This window comes from Myxine glutinosa, chromosome 3 (genome assembly GCF_964187855.1).
Source record: "Myxine glutinosa chromosome 3, kmMyxGlut1.1, whole genome shotgun sequence".
NCBI classification, from domain to species: Eukaryota; Metazoa; Chordata; class Myxini; order Myxiniformes; family Myxinidae; genus Myxine; species Myxine glutinosa.
The window spans coordinates 23,003,450-23,026,915 of NC_136263.1; the positions used below are offsets into that span (position 1 = coordinate 23,003,450).

Here is a 23,466-nt window from a genome sequence, read left to right on the forward strand (position 1 = left end):
TGCATGTGTGAGAAGTGTTATGATTTATGGGAGCGAGACATGGGTAATGAACATAGAGCAGCAACGAAGGTTGGAAAGGGTGGAAATGCGAATGGTTCGACGGATGTGCGGAGTATCGTTGAGAGAGAGGAAGACAAATGATAAATTGCGAAAGATGATGGGAATAGAGCCTGTGATTGATGCTGTGAAGAGGAACAGGTTGAGATGGTTTGGTCATGTGTTGAGGAAGGATGAAAGTGACTGGTTGAGAAGAGTGATGGAAATGAATGTAGAAGGAAGTAGAAGACGGGGAAGACCGAGAAAGACTTGGCTAAAGATGGTGGAAGAAGAAATGCGGGCAAGGGGGTTAACAAGGAGAGATGCAGAAAATAGGGCAAAATGGAGAAGATTGTCATGGGGACCGCAAGGCTAACCCCCGCTCTAGCAGGGAAAATGGCCTTTAAAATGCATGTTGTTGTTGTTGTATTCTGCTGAAAGCTACCATCGAACCAGACACCACCCAATAATACCATAACCGAGTTGCCAGGAAAGAGACTTCCGATGAAGTCGTGATCTCTGTGAAGGTGAATCGACTACTGAATGTTCATGACCTATCATGGGCACCTCTTGATGCCCCTCGGGGTTCTGGGAATAAAAACAAAAAGAAAGTCCCAATATCAAATGGACGATCGATGACAAAATACTCGTACAAAAGTAAACGGTAATCCACTTTTTAAATCCCACTTTATGTACTTGAAAGACGAGATACAAAATGAAGTTATTTTACAGTTGAGCGAAGGAGGTGGTTTTGAAACGGAACGTGTTAAATGAGAGTTAAGTTTCGTGGTCGAGATTATAAAGTTTCATCCCATCTCGGTCAGTACCCTGAACGTCTAGAACGTGGTGACCTTTTAAACTGAACATGCCTCCGACTTCCATTTTGAGTGACGAGCTCATAAATACATCTCTGCTGGTGGGATCTTCGTAAACGTAAAGATGCACTCTTGTTGTCACAAAGCTTCGGCCCACGCTCATTCTCGGGTTGAAATAGTCGGTATCCCACTTTTATGAGACGGCAATGAAGGAATCCATCCCGAAGTGTTCCACCTGCAGATGTAACCCGAGGTGGAGGTTTTATGTCCGAATTAACTCCATTGTCGATGTGCGTGGCATGTCAGCGCTTCCCAAAATACTCTCTTTGAAAACGTTTGAAATCTTGTTCCGTGAATACGCTTTCTTCTTTCTTTTTCTTTTCTTTGGGTTTTCTGTCCTTTGCTTTTCTTCCAGCATTCTGCGACATCACCTGATTGACACGAAAGGAAGATTCAGACAAAGCCTGCGATGTTAAAACATTAAACGGCACGGGGTCACACCAACATTAGATGTGTCCGATGCAGACCGTGTGACGTCACCTGGTTTGACACGCTCTTCGCGACACCGAAAGAATGTTTGAAGTACTCCATGTTCCGAGCAGTGTGGTCAACGTTGTTCTTCTTGTACAAATCTGAAATGACAACAATTGTGGTTCGGTCTGATATGTGTAAAAGTTAAACCAGGATGCCAAAGCAGGCCGAATATGTTTTTAAAAACGTGTGCAACAACAATGGCTGGCTCCGAAACTAGACCCAACTTCAATTGTCAATATGTTGCGTCGATGAGTACGCTGTTCTTCGGAGGGTGTAAAGCTGGGTGTCCCATCCACTCGTGTTTGTCAGCGAACGACAAAGCTCATCTTTCGCAAAGTAGGTCATCGCGTGCTGCACCCTGGGCTAATTCCACACACCGCCCTAACTCGTAGACAAGTGGTGCCCGCTCCGCCAAAGGATATGGACACACCTTGACCATCTATTTATTACCCTCACCAGAGGAGGGGGTATTGCATTCGAGTCCATTTGTTTGTTACTTGCAAAATCGAAGATTTTTCAAGTATATTGGTCGGTTGCGTTTGTGGTTCTGTCTGTCTGTCTGTCTGTTTGTTTGTTACTTGTAAAATCGAAGATTTTACAAGTATATTGGTCGGTTGTGTTTGTGACTCTGTCTGTCTGTCTGTTTGTTTGTTTGCTTGTTTGTTTGTTTGTCACCGGCCTACAGGTCACAATTTTCAACCGATCTTCACCAAGTGGTAGAGTTGGTCAAATGCCAGAAGCCTATTGTTTTGGGGTCAATAGGTCAAAAGGTCAACATAGGCCAAAGGTCACCAACTTTGCTAAATTTCTAAAATCCTAAATTTTCATCCGATTGACTTGAAATTTGAAGACCACTTGCATATCTGGTCAATGAATTCAACCACCAAGAATTTTTGAGGTCAACATAGGCCAAATGGTCAACATAGGCCAAATTTCTAAAATCCTCAATTTTCATCCAATTGACTTGAAATTTGGAGAGGACTTGCACATCTGGTCACTGAATTCAACCACCAAGTATTATTGAGGTCAACATAGGCCAAATGGTCAACATAGGCCAAATTTCTAAAATCCTCAAATTTCATCCAATTGACTTGAAATTTGAAAAGGACTTGCATATCTCATCACTGAATTCAACCACTAATTATATTTTAGGTGAACATAGGCCAAAAGGTCAACATAGGCCAAATTTCTAAAATCCTCAATTTTCATCCAATTGACTTGAAATTTGAAGAGGACTTGCATATCTGGTCACTGAATTCAACCACCAAGTATTCTTGGTCAACTTAGGCCAAAAGGTCAACATAGGCCAAATTTCTAAAATCCTCAATTTTCATCCAATTGACTTGAAATTTGAAGACCACTTGCATATCTGGTCACTGAATTTAACCACCAAGTATTTTTGAGGTCAACATAGGCCAAATGGTCAACATAGGCCAAATTTCTAAAATCCTCAATTTTCATCCAATTGACTTGAAATTTGAAGAGGACTTGCATATCTCGTCACTGACTTCAACCACCAAGTGTTCTTGAGGTCAACATAGGCCAAAAGGTCAACATGGGCCAAATTTCTAAAATCGTCACTTTTCATCCTGTTGACCCGAGCTTTGATCAAGATTGTAAATTTAAATCTTCATGAAATGGACAATTTGCTGTATCAATGGTAAACTTTTGGGGGAGGGCGTATTTTGCAAGTATCGTGCTACGCATGACGTTTTCTTGTTTGTTTGTTTGTCACCGGCCTACAGGTCACAATTTTCAACCGATCTTCACCAAACTTCACCAAGTGGTAGAGTTCGTCAAATGCCAGAAGCCTATTGTTTTTGGGGTCAATAGGTCAAAAGGTCAACATAGGCCAAAGGTCACCAACTTTGCTAAATTTCTAAAATCCTCAATTTTCATCCGATTGACTTGAAATTTGAAGACCACTTGCATATCTGGTCATTGAATTCAACCACCAAGAATTTTTGAGGTCAACATAAGCCAAATGGTCAACATAGGCCAAATTTCTAAAATCCTCAATTTTCATCCAATTGACTTGAAATTTGGAGAGGACTTGCATTGAATTCAACCACCAAGTATTCTTGAGGTCAACATAGGCCAAATGGTCAACATAGGCCAAATTTCTAAAATCCTCAATTTTCATCCAATTGACTTGAAATTTGAAAAGGACTTGCATATCTCGTCACTGAATTCAACCACAAATTATATTTTAGGTGAACATAGGTCAAAAGGTCAACATAGGCCAAATTTCTAAAATCCTCAATTTTCATCCAATTGACTTGAAATTTGAAGAGGACTTGCATATCTGGTCAGTGAATTCAACCACCAAGTATCTTTGAGGTCAACATAGGCCAAAAGGTCAACATAGGCCAAATTTCTAAAATCCTCAATTTTCATCCAATTGACATGAAATTTGAAGAGGACTTGCATATCTGGTCACTGAATTCAACCACCAAGTATTTTTGAGGTCACCATAGGCCATCATGTCACATTGAAAACTTTTGGGGGAGGGCGTATTTTGCAAGTATCGTGCTACGCATAACGTTTTCTTGTTTGTTTGTTTGTTTGTTTGTCACCGGCCTACAGGTCACAATTCTAAACCGATCGTCACGAAACTTCACCAAGATGTACAAGTCGTCCCAATGGAGAAGCCTATTGTTTTTGGGGTGAAAAGGTCAACATAGGCCAAAGGTCACCAACATTGCCAAATTTCTAAAATCCTCAATTTTCATCCGATTGACTTGAAATTTGAAGAGGACTTGCATATCCGGTCACTGAATTCAACCACCAAGTATTTTGAGGTCAACATAGGCCAAAATGTCAACATCGGCCAAAAGGTCAACATAGGCTAAGGCATAGGCTAGAGTCCCTGTATATAGAGAGTTGTGTCAACTCAAATTTGGACGCCATTTTGTGTCTAAGTGTGTCGGATTAGATATACATGTACATTCGCGATATGGGGTGATATATTCTAAACCTGCTAAAAAAAAATTTACTACACATATTTAGTCATTATTACATACAGGTGATATTTGTTTTGTCAAAAACTCAGCTATTGCCGTGAAAAAGAGCTGTGTGGTGATATTAAAAGTGGTATGGCAATGCATATTACAAGCCAACACTGCATATAAGAGCTAACATTATAAGTAAGACAAACCAATGCTGTCGTTCTCTGAATTTTAATAACTTTTAGAAAGGAGTGTGGGCATATCCAATATTTTTTAAAGGGTGCCGAGAGCAATTCCGGTGTAGGACTTCCAGCCGACATATAGTCTAACACACTTAAAACAAATTCTGTACGTGGTATTGCCATATTTCTATAGTGTACAACTTTAGTTTTATCGACATTTATATTCAATTTCCATTGTAATGATTTAACAAGCTGCAAGTCAGCTTCTGTCTCTGACATAAGGAAAACGTCATCGGCATCTAGTAAGATTGAAACGTTCATTTATTACTACACCCTTGCCCAGAACTCTGATGGATATTGCCTGATCGATTAATATGTTTCATAGCTGGCGACTTAATTAACACTTAATTTTCGACTGCGCCAAGCCGTAATTAAACAGAGAAAAAACTTTTAAAAATACCTGCAGTGTGCACGGTTCGTCTAGTCAAACAGATATGGAAAAGCACAGATAAGACGTCGTATTCACCATAACTTGTTTAATTTCACCAGGAACACGATGAGGCCAACACAGTAAACATTCAGTACAAAACTTGGTTCATACATTCAGTACAGAACATGATTCATACATTCAGACCGTAAGAAAACTCTGCTCGTAATACAACACTCTGACCAGACCAACACTTCATCCCACTACGTTCACTCCTCACAAGTGAAACTCATCACTACTCCGTTCACTCCTCACAAGTGAGACTCATCACTACTCCGTTCACTCCTCACAAGTGAGACTCATCACTACTCTGTTCACTCCTCACAAGTGAGACACCATCACTACTCCGTTCACTCCTCACAAGTGACTCATCACTGCTCCGTTCATTCCTCACAAGTGAGACTCATCACTACTCCGTTCACTCCTCACAAGTGAGACTCATCACTACTCTGTTCACTCCTCACAAGTGAGACACCATCACTACTCCGTTCACTCCTCACAAGTGACTCATCACTACTCCGTTCACTCCTCACAAGTGAGACTCATCACTACTCTGTTCACTCCTCACAAGTGAGACACCATCACTACTCCGTTCACTCCTCACAAGTGACTCATCACTGCTCCGTTCATTCCTCACAAGTGAGACTCATCACTACTCCGTTCACTCCTCACAAGTGAAACTCATCACCACTCCGTTCACTCCTCACAAGTGAAACTCATCACTACTCCGACAAGTGAAGACTTGAATCGCTTTCCGATCGCTTTCCAGCTCTTTCGTCTGACTTTCGCTTCCCAAATTTGTCTTCTGACTTTATCACTTGGAAATCTATACATCTTATATTTCCCAGATTGGTTTGAACAACCAAAAGCAGAACAACCAGTCATTTTGTTTAGCAATAAACAACATTCCCGTACCAAGCTGACGCTCACGCACGGTGAAGTTAGACACAAAATGGCGCCACGAAATCACGTGACCAGAAATCTCGGGTCAGCGCATGGCGCAACTCTCTTTATACAGGGACTCTAGCATAGGCAAAAAAAAAGAAAAGGAAAAAAGGCTAAATTTCTAAAATCCTCAATTTTCATCCGATTGACTTGAAATTTGAAGATGACTTGCATATCTGGTCACTGAATTCAACCACGTATTATATTTTAGGTGAACATAGGCTAAAAGGTCAACATAGGCCGAATTTCTAAAATTACCAATTTTCATTTGATTGACTTGAAATTTGAAGATGACTTGCATATCTGGTCACTGAATTCAACCACGTATTATATTTTAGGTGAACATAGGCCAAAAGGTCAACATAGGCCGAATTTCTAAAATTACCAATTTTCATTTGATTGACTTGAAATTCTAAGAGGATTTACATATATGGTCACTGAATTCAACCACCAACTATTTTTGAGGTCAACATAGGCCAAGTTTTTTAAATCCTCAATTTTCATCCGATTGACTAGAAAATCGAACAGCATTTGCACATTGAGTCACTAAATAGAGAAACTAACTATTTTTGAGGTCAAAACGTCAAAGGTCAACTCAAGGTCAACCTTCCAAAATCATCATTTTTCATCTGAAAAATAGTCACTTTTCTTCCTGTTGACCCGAGCTTTGATCAAGATTGTCAATTTTAATCTTGATGAAATGGACAATTTGCTGTATGAATGGAATTTCTTTTCTTAAGGGAGGGGGCGGATTTTGCAAGTATCGTGCTCCGCGTGACGTCTTCTTGTTTGTCTGTTTGTCTGTTTGTCCACACAGAATAAGTATGGTTTTCTCTGCAACTGTTGGTCCAATTGCCAGGAAATTTTCACCATGGGTGCACCAACTCCTGTAGAATTCTTAATGATCATTATGATGTCATAGGTCATGTGGTATGGGCGCCATCTTATTTAAATTAAAAAAATTGCACCTCTATATCTCCGAAAGTGCTGCATAGAAAAAATGAGACATGGCTCATTGTAAAGAACTCTCCATGGGGAATACATGTTGTTAACAATGACATCTTTGGTGCCTTAATTATGACATAATTCGACAGGAACAAAACTTCATCCGATCAGATGAAATTTCTTGAGCATCATGTAGGGATAAATTGGTGGAGAAAAAAAATGATGTCATCAGTCACGTGGTTCGGCCACCATATTTGTTTTAACACAAAAGCCTTAAAAAGCACTAAAAACTTGTCCTGGCGAAGGTCTGTAATCTCTGATTGCTATTTTTTGTTTATTATGCACAAGGGGAGGGGGAATGGTGGTGTTTGTATTTGTGAAAATGCATCCATTGGGGAAAATTACATTTCACATTGGATGGTGTGCACCGTCACAGACAAATCTACAGGTGATCAACAATGAAGTCCCTCTTTTAAATATATCGATATTTTGTTGTTATTAAAGGTAGAGAGAGCATCGATTTATTTTGGTTGAAAGCTTGTTTTTTGCCATCAGAATTATTTTTAATTTCCTATCAGATTGATCCATTATGGATGAGAAATGAACTGTTGCTCAAAGAAAGTGAATTGCTGCACGGTATGAGGTTTGGCAGTCTGTAATTGCAGTTCAAGGATGGTGGCGGCAAGAAATGGGAAGACATGCCACTTTGGATCCAACAACTCATCACCAAAAGCTTCAAACAGGAAGAAGATCAAGAAGACATTTGAAGATGACTTGCATATCTTGCATATCTTGCATACACTTGCATATCTCTGAGGGCCTTTCACTCACTCACCGCAGGCAGGTAGGTGGTCTTTCTGTCTTCTACCGACTCCTCTCCGGCCTTGCACCCCCAGCTCTCTCTGTGCTCTGTCCCCCAAATATTCCTACAGGTCGCACAAGATCTGCCAGCAACCCTCTGATGGTTAAACTGCCGAAATCTCGGCTCTCTGCTCACCTTCACTCTTTCATTCCTCTTTTCTCCCGCCTCTGGAACAAACTCCCTCACTCCCTTCAATCCCACTCCTCCCTCCAGGTCTTTAAAACAGCTGTTCACCACCATCTCTTATCTTCCCCCATCCAAAACCTTGATCTTTTCTACCCCCGCTAATTCACCCCAGATCCACCTTGTTTGAAATTCCAACTTCTTTCCTGGAAGTCCTGGCAGTGTCCATATGTTTTATACCTCTCCCACTGCCCCCTTCCCATGCCCCCCCCCAAAGCCCTCGCCCTCTCTCAGATCTCTCGATGTTTCCATGTCTCTCGGTCCCTGCTCTCAAATGTTGTGTTTGTGTCCTTCCCCCTCTCTCCCCATCTTGTCTACCGCTCCCGATGTTATATGTTTTATGTGTCGGTTTGTCTTTCTGTGTGATTAATGTTCGCTCTTTCACGAGCCTCGATCTTGTATACAAAAAAAAAAAAAAAAAGAAAAAAAAAAGACGTACCACATAGAGATCTCCAGAGAGAATTGACTGGGCACGGTACGTGCTGATGACTGTCCAGATGACTGCTCTGATTAGGCTGTTTTCCATGTTGGTGGTTTTGCCAACAGGCATATCTGACATTACCAGTCACTAAATGATCCAGAAACGATAATCGAACACAGCCAATGTCGCCCAAAACTGCTTGGTTGGTGCCGAATGACTTCAACCCAACTCATGAGGCCTTACATCCTCTGCAATACAATGAACGGATCGTGATACTTAGAAGTTCTTCAAAACCTGCTTCTTCCAAAAATTCACCAATGGGACAACTAGTCCTTGAGCCAGACCAAAAGTAATGCTCCGGCGGGGGGAGTAATTCTCATTATGATTTTCCATTAGACCAATGTCTCAAGTGTCAGAAAAGGTGTGATGGACATCTGAGAACGGTAGCTTAGTGCCCGGATGGACGCCATCTTTGAAACCACCCAGCTCGAAAATGCCCATTTGGTGGGGTACATTGTTGCACGTGTATCTGGACTTCTATACTAGCTATCGATGTGCGGTTGACGACTAAATATACGTCCGATGTGTACCGTCTAAATAAAAAATAATATGAAGCATTTTGTTTTAGATTAATTATTATAAAAATCAATTATCGAAAAAAAATCATATATTTTTCAATATTTTATTATTAGACTTGTACTTTTTTTAGTGAAACAACACTGGTATGATTTTCCAAATTATGCATTGTGCTACACCGTTTATCTGTCTATCAAAATAACTCAAAAACTAAAACATATCATCCAGCACGAGTTTACAACAAATAAATGTAAAGAGGCATAAAATGACTTAGGCCGCCGCTGGCATTATCTATTCTGACGATAACGCAAGTTAGGAATGTCGTACGGAGAGGATTTTAACACCATACGATATCTAATAAGCAGGCGGAAATTGTTACATAGGAAATCTGCACTTTGGTGGCCATCTTGGATTTCAAAATGGCCGCCAATTAATTATTCATTACTAGAGTTTGGAAAGACGTATGGAGCTGATTTTAACACCATACGATGTATATTCCTAATAAGCAAGCGGAGGTATCATTGAACATGTCATGTTTTAGTCAAATAACACCGGTATGATCTTCCAAATTATACATTTTGCTAAACCGTTTATCTGTCTATAAAGATTTTCAGGCAATTTGGCCTGCATTATAATAGAGAACAACATATGCTATACAATATACAGTGCACACAAAGTTAATCATCAGAGTCGCCATCAGAGTCATTGGCATCCTGAGCCACGATAGCATCATCCTGCACCATGTTGGAGCATCCCTGCAGCTTACACACAACAGTGCACTTCAACCCATTCAGTATGCAGGAGCAATCTGACGGTCGACACGTCCTACTGCATGTGCATGAGATGAGATTCAAGACGACATCTGGAGCTGGTAGACCCGCCATCCATCGGATTGTGAGCGAACCGCCATCATCGAGTTCCCAACCATGTCCTGCTGATGGTGTTGGGACGTCTGGTAGGTTTTCAAGGCTGCGTCGCCAGATAGCCGCCTGATAGTTGGCCCTACGCGTATGCTGCATCAAGGAGTCTTCACAAGGCGGCAATTGTCCAGATTCGATCTGGCCCTTCTTTGCACAGAACATGTGATAACGGAGCGAATTAACACCGACGATCTTCGTGTTCTTGGCGTACAGCTGACACGTGAAGGCCTGAATGCTATTGAAGACGTCTGTTGGTACATTCCACGAAGATCCCAGATCTGTGAATGCTTGAAGATACAGCTCATTCGCTTGCACAAGCTTCAAAGCCTTTATCTTTCCTTGGCTAGCCAGAGCACTCACAGTGTCACACCCGCTCCATGCATGAAGCCCTGGCAATGCACTGCAAACTCCAGACCCCAATACCGCAGCCAACTTTCCAACGTCGATCATTCTGACTCGAACCTTTGTTCCTCGTCTGATGAAGAGCTGACTATCGATGGTTCTGCTGAGATGAAGACTGATGATCAGAACGTCGGTGTCATCTGCCACTAAGATGATCGTCTTGTAGTGGGTAGCGGCGTGCTTTGCGTGGAGAAACATACGCGTGTCTGCTTCCTCGTGGCTACATTCGAGTGCTTGCACCAACTTCCACCTATCGCGGGTCAGTACCAGACATTTTTCACCACAGGTGACATACAGTGTTCTGTTGCCTAGCTTTTCGCGATTTGTTTCATGTTTCCACGACTCCGCCAGAAACACAACCAGTTTCTCCTTTGTCTGGCTGCAAGCAAGGAGACGCCGCCAGTTCATGATTTTGTGTGCGGGTCTGATCTCGCTGAAACTGATGCCTTCATTTGAACCGCGGTTCACACGCTCAGCTGCTTTGATGGATTCTTCTGTGTATGTGTCAAAGACAACATCGATGCGCTCACTGCCTTGACCAGCGTGAAGCGCTGCAGCAAGGATGCGGTCAGATAGTTCTTCGAACGTGTCGTTCTCGCCATGCATCTTTTGTATGAGAGCCATCGCATCAATTATTGTTGCACTTCGCTTGTCAACGTTCTCGGCTGGTTCCACAAGACCTTCCATGTGTTTCGCAAGTGCAGCTTTGTTCGTTTTTTTCATTGACCCATCAACGTTTGCCAAAGACCATGGTAACGGCCCTAGTGGGTGACAAAGGACAAGTTGCATGTCGAGGTTCCTTGTCTTGGCGATGAGTATCATGGTGGCAAACAGTTGTCTGTCAGCTCTCAGGACGATCTCCTTGTTTGTGCCCTTCACAACTTTCTGCTTGATCTTACCAAAGGTCTTCAAGTTTAGCTTGTTCAATGTGTCATGAAAGCCTGTTCCCTCTTCAAGACGTTTCTGGAAGCTTTGATACGCCGCTTCCCCCTTTTGCAGGGTGTTGAGTAGGTCATTAGAAACGTCCTCCCTCGCAGCCGCTCCGGTAGATATACTGAGAAGACATGACGGATCATCGGCGAATGGATTGGTCCAGTCATTTTCCAGTAGATCACAGATAGCTGTGACGCCAGACTCATCACGTTTGATGCGAGAAGTAGACAAGTCAGGGTGCTTGGCGTGAGATGTGTCGCTGCCATTCACAAGGATAGTTTCTAGTAGTTGCCTCAGTGCAGTAGCCCGATTTTCTGCAGTTAGATAGTATCGTGACACAGCCCCTTGTCGAAGACTAAAACCTCGTGTTCCTCCAGCTGTTTGCGTATCTTTGTTTACTGTTTCTTCTGTTGTCTGATCAACAGCGATTCTGGCAAATGGATTCCCTGGTCTAAGCTGTACGGAGAAGTAGCCTTGATTGAAATGCCTGTACAACTCGGGGCATGTTTCGTGGAGTTGCGTCATCTGTGCATAGTACACTGGTAGATATCTAGCATAGTTCACCTTGTTCATTGCGAAACACCAAGGGATCACTCTTCTGACACAAGCCAAGTGAAGCATCCAGTCGCCTTCTCTATCCGCACGAATCAACCCCAGCAGGGTCTCTACCATATCAATATACATCATCCAGAAGCGAGCCAGGTCTCCATGTTTGGTTCGCAGAAAATGTAGGTATTTCGCGAACATGTCAAAGCTCTGTACACATGAATCATCATCGAGAGCAGCAGCGAGAGTCTCGTGGCAAACATCCTCCTTGATGCTGCGAATTTTGAGGTCAGTGCTTCGAATCTGGGGTTCCTTATCAGGATGATTGCTTTCTATCCACACCTGGAAGCCCTTCCAAATGATGCGCATTAGTGCCTCGTACATCAACTTGTGGAGTCGCACAGCACGGTTGTATTGCTTGCCTTCCAGAACCCTGTTGATGGAACCTTCAGCGATTACTCCTGACTCAACAGCTACATCCCGAAGGCCTGCATCTCCAAACATTTTCCCAATGCTCGACATGAAGTTACAGATGGTATGGAAGTTCCCCATCATGAGCACGATTCTTCCATATCGATCGACATCTTTCCATGCTATTTCGGTCGCCTTAGCAAATAGTGCCTGGTCTAGCACCACCGGTATACGCTCAAGCTGAAGTGATGACATGATGTTCAGAGCTTCTCTGAGGATTTCTTGCACTGTTGCCATATCTGTGGCAGGCGCGTTTATAGTCGGCAGGTAGCCAACTACATCTTCCGTCACCTGAACACGATCTCTAGTCATGATGTTGAAACCAGTCCACGAACTGATTGTCTGGTCGCATGGTTCCAGCATGCGAGTCATAATCCATACGTGATTTCGGCGCTGCGCAAGGGATGTTGCGCCTGCAAGAGTGTCAGAAAGATCTGCAGGCTTGATTGCAGGTGGGCCCTCTCGTTTCCCACCGCTGTATATTGGAACTAAATCGCTGGATGACGGGATAGATCGCTTCTTATCTGCTTTGGATACTGCCGATGGAGGTTGGGGCGGCAAACACGACTGCGACTTCGGTTGGACGATGATACCGTTGACGCGATGCGATGTTCCGCCACCACTCAGCGATTCCTCTAGCCTGTCGATGTTATCGAATGCTAATACAGTCGGGACCGAAGGGTGCACATGTGACGGAAGTGGTACTGTATCTTTCTCCACACTTGCTAATTTGTCTATGCATAGCGCTGTCTCGATTTCTTCCAGAACTGTGTATGAACATCCGTGCCCGAGTCGATTCAATATTCTGATGACCTCTGTATTACCGGTGAGCGTTTTCATGACCCACGGAAGTAGGACATGCTTCGATGTTCTGATGGTACCCCGGTGTACAGCATTGATGATATCTTGAGCCATCGACCATACCAGTGTGTCGGCACGCGCAGAGCTACCCCCACTCCCGCAAATCAAAGTATGCAGAAATACACGAAGAGAATCTGGTATCTTCACGTAATCTGAAGTGAGTTCTGCTGGCTGAGGCGGCCAACGTTCATTGTAATGAGCATCTTTGATCTGGTGTCGCAGTGAAGTAGCTGCACGCACAATGTTACTTTCACCGTCCGTTCGTTCAAATGCTTTCACTTCTGCTTTCAGGTTTACGCACTCTGCAGCAATCTCTCGCTTTGTCAGATTATCGGGCATCAAGTATACACGGTGTTTCACATTGAAGAAGATGAGCGATTCTCCAAACTCTCTTTGTAATGTGCGCTGCAGATTCTTCTTGATGGAGTCACGAACATCAACTGAAAATGTATCTGAAGACAGGATATCTGTTGCAACATCAACTATTGGAACAATCCTCGGGTTCAAGAACAAGTCAGTGCGAATGAAATTGAATATACATCGTATCATTTCTTTTTTCTCGATATTATCTTCAATGTCAGTTTCTACTTGAGGTTTTTGGGGCCGTGTGTAGTTTCTATAGCAGGAGAAGTGGTAGTGAGCCTCAGCTGCAACCATATCTCGTGTAGTCAATGCCAAAACTCTCTCATCATTGCGAGATGTTGCAGCATCTCTTATTGTCTTATTTGCTCGAAGTTCAACAGCCAAGACAACTGTTTCACGGGTACGACTGCCTTTTATGAATTTTGAAGCACGCTGGCAAAAAATGCATTTATCATCGTAGACCGTTGAAGTTGATCCTGTCTCTTCCCGTGATGATCGCCGTCGCACCGCATCGCCAGTATCAACTGAAGAACTTCTAGCTGCATTGGTCAAAGTAGCTAGGTGGTTTTTGTGAGTGAAGTCTGATCTACAAGCCCTATGGTATAATATTGGAATATTAGGAAGTTCAACTGCGCCTTCTTGGACTAGCTTTAGAATTGGATAAAAGTTTCTAACTGCGGCTGCGTCACACAATGTCTTCCAAGAACTGTTGCCCGCTGCCTTGCTTAGTTCAGAGAGTGGCGACTTCTTGCTGCACAGGATGCACGTTCCGGACTCAGGTTCAATCTTCGCCCGTTTCGCCTCGACACCGGCCATCTCAGCTGAAAGAACAAAAAGACTGACGTTAGATTACTCCGATATCCGAAAAGCTCGCCAGCTTACATAGACATACTCATCCAAGTCAGTGAACATGTTAGATGGCGCCACAATACAACTCTATAATAGAGTTGTATGTGGCGCCATCTAACATGTTCACTTTTAGTTCTTAAGCCACCCACCCCCCCCCCCCCCCCTCAGAAATTAATCAGGTCACCGCAACAAATCTCAGACTGAGATATAGAATATAGAATATAGATATAGAATAGACTGACGTCACTTTCGGCACTGGGTTCTGTGGGTTGATTATCGGCGGGAAATTCCAACTGACATAGTTTCGGTTTGTGGAAAGTGCATGCCTTTTCATATATTTTTTGTGTACACTCGTGGTGGATGATATGTTTTAGTTTTTGAGTTATTTTTATAGACAGATAAACGGTGTAGCACAATGCATAATTTGGAAAATCATACCAGTGTTGTTTCACTAAAAAAAGTACAAGTCTAATAATAAAATATTGAAAAATATATGATTTTTTTTCGATAATTGATTTTTATAATAATTAATCTAAAACAAAATGCTTCATATTATTTTTTATTTAGACGGTACACATCGGACGTATATTTAGTCGTCAACCGCACATCGATAGCTAGTATAGAAGTCCAGATACACGTGCAACAATGTACCCCACCAAATGGGCATTTTCGAGCTGGGTGGTTTCAAAGATGGCGTCCATCCGGGCACTAAGCTACCGTTCTCAGATGTCCATCACACCTTTTCTGACACTTGAGACATTGGTCTAATGGAAAATCATAATGAGAATTACTCCCCCCCCCCCCCCCCCCCCCCGGAGCATTCACTTCAAAAAATGGCCGGTTGGCTCAAGGACTAAACACAGATTGAAGGATTTTTTACACAAGATGATACTCCTCTGAACTTTTCCATTGAAGTTCATCATTGGTTGGATACCCACTTTCCACGCAGATGGGTCAGGAAATGAGGACCAATAGAGTGGCCATCCAGGAGTCCTGATTTAACTCAGTGTGACTTTTGGTACACACGGATTAAAGAAAAGTGTAAATACACTAAAGCCAGCAAACACGCTAACTTCGATGAATTGGAAAGTTCAATCTGCAATAATGTTAGTGAAAGGAATCGAAGTGGCTGTGAACGGCAGGATGTCCGGCTGGGAGGATGCAAGTAGTAGGGTACCTAAGGGAACAGCACAGGGACTATTATTATCCATCAATTACTGGAACTTTGTGAGTTGAAGGTGAAGAGTAGGTTTTCCAAATTTGTAGGTGACACTATGCTTGGAGGTAAGGTAAACAGCAGAGAGAGATGGGGACGGGGGGAGGGTGGAGTGATCAGAACCAGGAAAGTCGAGATGCTTTCATACATTGAATCAAACATCGGCAAACTCACTTCCGGGTTTGCTCCACATGAGTTTAATCTGAAACTGCTCCTTCCACCTCAAATCAGAGCTAAGTTTTCCAACATGATTCCATCATGTTCTACTGTTATATTTCCGTCCCTCTGTTACTGTTTGTGTTTTGGTCCAATTTTCCGTGTTAAATTGTATTTTGTTGTACAGTACTGTATTGACGAATTCCTGTCCCTGTTAAAGTCTGGCCTGGTAGTCTGCTTGTTTCTGTTTTCACCCCCACGTGCTTCATTATCACTCCTTTCTCCCAAGTAGTTTCATTTCTGATCTCTCAGCTTAATAAATTTCCCCTACGCACTCAAAAAATACAAAAAACAAAAAAATTGTGGACACCTGCATGACAATAATGTTACACACAAAATCCATAATCACAATTTTGTATCATACTACTATACAGGTCGTTTACACGAATCTCAGAAACGACCCATACTGAGAAAATTATGGAATCCATGGAAACGTCCAAGACAAAAAGTTTGTCGAAAGTTTGTTTGTCAGTTTGTCAGTTCTAAAGGTTTGTCGAGGGTACCACCTTCTAAGAATAGCATGAGTTACAACATTTAATTTTGAAGTTTGAACATTTTAATTGTTTTGAAAAATTATGATGATTATGATTATGAAAGATTATATATACAATATTATACAATACATGGGAATTTGTAATTTCTTTTAAAAAAGACAGGCCTTCAAGCACCCCAGGTTCCTCGAACGTTAGAAAGAAGAAGACTCCCGGGATGGAATGTAAACAAGTTGTACATCTCCGAGACACATCCTTACCAACAGCAGTCTCATCTTGCGAGGCACGCTTGGATTTCTTTACAACTTTCTCCAAACGCCTTTGCCCACGCTTTTTAACTGTGAGAAAAAAGAAGAAGAATAAAACACAAAGAAACCATCAAAATATTATCGACTGAAATGAAATTAATCTTTATAAAATTTCTAAACTGATTGTTAAGGTTAAAACCCAGCACAATGGTACCGTCAAATCCGAATCATGACTACTATTGCAGCTACAGACCAATCAGCCCGCTCCCAATTATCAGCAAAGTCATAGAATCCATCATTGCACCATATCAAATCCTTCCTCTTCTCCAATGGCTTGATCTTTGATCATCAATTTGGATTCAGACCAGGTCATTCTACTCTGGACATGCTGCTTCTGCTGTCTCAACAATGGATAGAGGTCCTCAATGCCAAACAGGAAATCAGAGCTGTCTCACTTGACATATCACGTGCCTTCGATACGGTCTGGCACCCAGCTCTGCTCACCGCATTGTCCTCCTACGGTATCCATGGAAATCTACACGCATGGCTTGCAGACTTCCTCTCTGGTTGTAGTCAATGTGTGGCCCTGAATGGATTTCTCTCATCTCCCCTTCCTGTTCAGGCTGGAGTTCCCCAAGGTAGTGTTCTGGGCCCTGTGCTTTTTCTGGTCTTCATCAATGATCTCTCTGACTCTCTGGAAAATCCTCTCCATGTCTTTGCTCATGACTCCACTCTCTGCCGCTCCATTCCTCATCCCTCAGATCGGCAGTCTGCAGCCTCCTCACTCTCTGCAGACCTGGACAAAATCACAGACTGGTCAAACAAGTGGAACATGTCTTTCAATCCTGACAAATCTCACACTATTACTGTGTCTCTCCGAAAAGACAGACTGGACAACCCTCCCATCTACTTTCTCAACAATCCTCTCCAAGAAGTTCTGTCGCTCAAACTTTTGGGTCTCACTATCTGCCATGATCTTTCCTGGGAAAACCACATTTCCGAGCTGGCCTCTAAAGCCAGTTGCCGACTGGGCATCCTCCGTCGTGTGGTCCTTCCTTGGCACACCTGAGCTCCTCACCACATACAAGGCTTTCATCCGCAGCTCAATGGAATACTGTTCTCCCCTCTGAGCCGGTGCTCCTGCCTCACACCTAGCTCGGCTTCACGCTGTTGAAACCAAAGCTTTCAGAATCATTGGAATCTCCCGCGATGAAGCTAACTCCGAGGGCCTTTCCCTCACTCACCGCAGGCAGGTAGGTGGTCTTTCTGTCTTCCACCGACTCCTCTCCGGCCTTGCTCCCCCAGCTCTCTCTGGGCTTTCCCCCAAATATTCCTACAGGTCGCACAAGATCTGCCAGCAACACTCTTTTGGTTAAACTGCCAAAATCTAGGCTCTCTGCTCACCTTCACTCTTTCATTCCTCTTTTCTCCCGCCTCTGGAACAAACTCCCCCACTCCCTTCAATCCCACTCCTCCCTCCAGGTCTTTAAAACATCTGTTCACCACCATCTCTTATCTTCCCCAGCCAAAACCTTGATCTTTTCTACCGCCGCTGCTAATTCACCCCAGATCCACTTTTTTGAAATTCCAAATTCTTTCCTGGAAGTCCTTGCAGTGTCCATATGTTTTATACCTCTCCCATCTCCCCCCAATCCCTCTCCCTCCCTCAGATCTCTCGATGTCCCTGCTCAAATGTTGTGTTTGTGTCCTTCCCCCTCTCTCCCCATCTTGTCTACCGCTCCCCTTAATATATGTTTTATGTGTCAGTTTGACTTTTTGTGTGATTAATTTTAGCTCTTTCACGAGCCTCGATGTTGTATACAACAAAAAAAAAAAAACTGGTCAGAGTTCCAACCCTACCATCGAATAACCCCCCCTCCCCCCCCCCCCCCCCCCGCCTCGTGTTGACCTAACGTATGACCAAGCAATAGCCGACTGCATCAATGACTACATTGTGGAAATTGCAAAGGTTGCTACTGCTTTCGATTCCTCGACGCTTCAGGTATACTTACCAGCCCCACATCCATGTCCAGAAGTAGAGGAACATGAAGTTTACAAAGTTCTACAGCACATCAATCGCAATATAGCTTCTGGCCCCGACGGAATCTCAGCCCGTCTGATTTGTCAATTTGCTTGTGAATTTAGTATCCCATTAACGGATATCGTAAATTGTTCATTCAAAGAAGGAACTGAACAATCAGCTTGGTAACCGGGCAGATTATTCCACCTCACACTACCTTGTGAAGTTAATTACTAATTTGTATGAGCACGCGGACAAACAACTAAGTCACAACTCGGTGGTTGTAACAGATTTTTCTAATTTTTGATTTAATAAATCACAATGTGGTTGTAACAAAGTTAATACAAATGGGTATCAGGCCTGCCTTAATTCCTTGGATATGTGGTTTCTTGGATAAAAGAGCTCAATATGTTAGATACAAGGGTACCTTGTCTGTAAATCAACCCTCCGTGGAGGGATACCAAATTAGGCCCTCTGTTGTTTGGCCCAAATTAATGATGCAATGGCACAAATCACATGCCATCTGCTTTATTATCCTCCCCACGCTTTTTGAAAATAATGGGGGGATATTGTAATCGGCTCCGCCTGTCCGTCCATTTGCCTATCTGTCACTCTACTTCCTGCTAAACAGTTGTGCATAAATTCAAACTTCGTCGTTACGATCACCACATGGCATGAAGGTATAAGAGCAGTATAAATTTTGGACCCGCCACAGAGGGCGGTGTCGAAAAGTCGAACATAAAAAGATGCACATATTTTAATGAAACTTTGTATATGCAATCAACATTGGGAGACGCAAGAAATATGTCAGGATTTTTTGGATTTGGCCCCCGGTTCATGTCCCAGGGGTGGGGATTTGGAGTCATAGGTGTCAAAACAGATTTTTTTTTTTACTCAAAATCTGAGATTTGGACATTTCTGATGAAACTTTTTACCAAATTTAAACTTTGCTTTAGATGGGAAGTGCGGATACTTGTGATGGCACACCATTGACATCACTGCTGTAGTATTTAACTGGAGCAATGCGACTGTATCGCCAATATACAACAACACAACAACATGCATTTTAAAGGCCATTTTCCCTGCTAGAGCAGGGGTTAGCCTTGCGGTCCCCATGACAATCTTCTCCATTTTGCCCTATTTTCTGCATCTCTCCTTGTTCCCCTTGCCCGCATTTCTTCTTCCACCATCTTTAGCCAAGTCTTTCTCGGTCTTCCCCGTCTTCTACTTCCTTCTACATTCATTTCCATCACTCTTCTCAACCAGTCACTTTCATCCTTCCTCAACACATGACCAAACCATCTCAACCTGTTCCTCTTCACAGCATCAATCACAGGCTCGATTCCCATCATCTTTCGCAATTCATCATTTGTCTTCCTCTCTCTCAACGATACTCCGCACATCCATCGAACCATTCGCATTTCCACCCTTTCCAACCTTCGTTGCTGCTCTACGTTCATTACCCATGTCTCGCTCCCATAAATCATAACACTTCTCACACATGCAGCATACACCTTTCCCTTCAGCTTCAACGACACTCCCCTCATCATCAGCACGCCACTCAACTTCTTCCATGCACATCTCACTCGAGCAACCGTTGCCGAGTCTGATCCACCTTCTCCATTCAGCATGTCTCCGAGGTAGCAAAATGTTTTCACACCTTCCAGCTTCACGCCGTCTCCAAGATCCAACTCAACATTTCCTCCATCTGCAGCTCCCTCTGTGCACACCTTACATTTGAATGTAGCTGCCACACTGGTTAATGACCCTCTCAGACCACTACATTTTTGATGAACCCACTCAGCGCACATTGTACACTGAATGGAGTTCACTCCGACACCCTTCCTACACACAGCACAGGGCCACTTCCCAGTTCTTTCCACCTCACCACATGCTTTACCACTTGCCATCACCTTCGTCTTTCCGATATTCACCTTCAGACCTTTTGTCTCCATACATTCCTTCCACGTGTTCATCTTTTCCTTCAGTCCATCCATACTTTCCGCAATCAACACCAGATCATCTGCATACAACAACTCCCACGGTAAACCCTCCTTTACGTTCTGAGCCAGCACCTCCATCACAGCTACAAATAGTAGTGGACTTAATACCGACCCCTGATGCACTCCCACCTTCACCTCAAACTCACCACTGTTCCCGTCCTTCGTCCTTACAGCTGTGCGCGCTCTTTTGTACATTGCCATCACTACTCTGATCAACCATTCCTCCACTCCTAACTTCCTCAATGCCCATGTCAATACTTTGCGTGGAACCTGATCGAATGCTTTCTCCAGATCAACAAACCCAAGAAACAACTTCTTCCTCTTCTCCATGTACTTCTCCTGCAACTGCCTCACAGTGAAAAGCACGTCTGTCGTTCCTCTTCCTGGCATAAATTCAAACTGCATTTCGTCGATCTTCACTTTCTTCCTTATCCTCCTCTCCAACACCCTTTCCAATACCTTCATTCCATGCTCCAATAACTTTATCGCTCGGTACGAGCCACACTCCAGAGGGTCACCTTTCCCCTTGTATAGAGGGACAAGGGTACTCAGTTCCCAATCCACTGGAATGCGGCCTTCCAGTGGATTGGGAACTGCCAATATGCCTCCGCATAATCCCACAACGTGTAGATACCCTCGTTCTGTCCTAAAAATAAACAAGTTTGATTTAAATCCCTTCAGCTGTTTTCAAGTATCACATTTTCACCAGCCATGACACGTTTCACATCGATCGGTGAAGTGGTTGCAGAGAAGGTATGTTTTTAAATATCAGCTTTCAAGCTATGGTTGCCATACCACATGACATATGACCTTAAACTCGAGTAAAAAAAATGTGCACTCTGCATATGTATGGGTAGGGGATCACGTTTGTGAAATTTCGTGTTGATCAGAGGTTAGTTTTTCTATCCAAGATGGCTGCCAAACCACATGACCTACGACATCATTTTCAAACTACATGTAGCAATGGTGTTAGAGGATATTTGTAAAATTTCACATCGATATGGTAAATGATTCGAGATATAATTATTTTATATTTTCATTCAATCCAATATGGCTGCTACACCGTGTAACCAGATGTTTTCATGATCATCTTTTAATCGCCACCCCAAGTCAATGACACACGTAAAGTTTCGAGTCAATTGATTTGGTGGTTTGGGAGAACATGCTTTTTTAAGGTTTTAGGTTCAATCCAAAATGGCTGCCAAACCATGTGACCTATAATGTCAGAAATTTAATAGAGAGCTTCGTAAGCGAACCTCTATGGCAATTGCATGTACATGTAAATCCATTCAAAATTTTATGTAAATCCATTCAAAAGTTCACTTTCATTTCAAATTTCACAAAAAAAAAATTTCAAATTTTTCCCCTTCCCTTGCAAACAAAATTTTGTGTTGTCATTTGAAATGTCCCTTCCATGATCCGCCATCTTGTCCCTTCCATGATCCGCCATCTTGTCCCTTCCATGATCCGCCATCTTGTCCCTTCCATGATCCGCCATGCTCACGTGATCTTGCTTTGGTCTGGCACGACCGATAAATTATTTTCACCTGGTGATTAAAATTATTTTCACCTGGTGATTAAAATCAATAAATTACAATACAGTACTGTACAGAACGGATTTTGAATTCGAAACCGCTCATCATTTATGCCAGCTACACCGACTTCTTTTTTCCACCAGCTACACCGACTTCATTTAAGCCAGGTACACCGATTTCAGTACGTACCTGCCAGTCAGACCTACGTACCTGGTCTAGTTGACTAAAAGTCTAGACTATATAGCCTACAGTAGGTAAGTCCTGCATTCTATCCCAATCTATCCATTCAATAAAAGTAATTTGAATTTTAATTCTAAGCCCAAGATCAAACAACCTAGCCTAGCTAGGCCTAGGCCTACAGATGTTTGCGAGGGCTGCGTACTCGATCGACTGACTATTGTCGATGAAGCTCTCACTCTACGTCTACGCAATGCGTATTCATATTATTTCAATACAAATGAGTCATAGATCATGTGCATGCAATTTCAGATTTTTAGGATAATGAATTCGATTAAAACATTTTTGGCTGGTATACCACTTCACCTATGATGTCATCATTACCATGCTTTTGTTCCCCATTGGGAGTACTTGACAATGTTCCAAGTTTCAAATTTTTCCAATCAGTTTCCGAGAAAGTTTTTTATTATTTGCGTTTAATTCAAGATGGCTGCCATACCACGTGACCTATGACGTCACAATTATCATAAAAAGATTCTGCATGGCTGTCACTCCTACCCTGAAAGTTTAGTCTCAATCGGACATGTGGTTGCTGAGAAAAACGAGGTTTAGCCCGTACGGACGAACGAACCACCCCGTATATCACTATCACTATCAGTCGAACTCGAACACTTGCCAAGAGCGTAAGGGACATCAGAATGTAACATTATAAACATCGTGATCAATGCTATATGATGCGCCACGTGATTCGTTCACCTTCCGGGCCTTCGGTGAACAACGCGAGCTCCCTGCGCAGGACATTGGCGGACATCTCGAGCAAAGCACACGTGCACAAGGTCCTGGCTAAACGATGGGGAACCTGCACTGTACAAACAAATGGGGCCACTTCCTGTGTCACTTCCGTTGAGCGACAAAATACCTCAAGTCTACAGTACCTTCTTCCGTGTATTTAAATGTAACAACGTCTATTTATTTCTAAAAGTATTTTTTATCCGAAAAGTTACTAACTGAAAATACCATGCGTATTAATTAAAACGTCATATTTTCCTGAAGAAGAGACAGACATCAACAACACCACCATGGCCAACATTTACTGCATGAAATACTAAATGAAAACACCATGCGTATTAATTAAACCGTCATCTTTTCCTGAAGAAGAGACAGACATCAACAACACCACCATGGCCAACATTTACTGCATGAAATACTAAATGAAAACACCATGCGTATTAATTAAACCGCCATCTTTGAGGAAGAAGAGACAGACAACAACACCACCAT

At 42.9% G+C, this 23,466-nt stretch overlaps 1 protein-coding gene across 1 annotated transcript; it reads right to left on the bottom strand.

Moving 5' to 3' along the window:
• Positions 1-696: 696 nt before the first annotated feature.
• On the bottom strand, positions 697-23,093 carry RPS19BP1 (ribosomal protein S19 binding protein 1). Its single transcript, XM_078773765.1, has 5 exons — positions 22,942-23,093; positions 16,463-16,540; positions 9,701-14,251; positions 1,392-1,483; positions 697-1,282 (listed from the first exon to the last, which is right to left on the bottom strand). Exons 1-5 carry the CDS (start codon positions 22,994-22,996, stop codon positions 1,154-1,156), a joined length of 4,905 nt encoding a protein of 1,634 aa, XP_078629891.1. The 5' UTR covers positions 22,997-23,093; the 3' UTR covers positions 697-1,153.
• Positions 23,094-23,466: the final 373 nt, after the last annotated feature.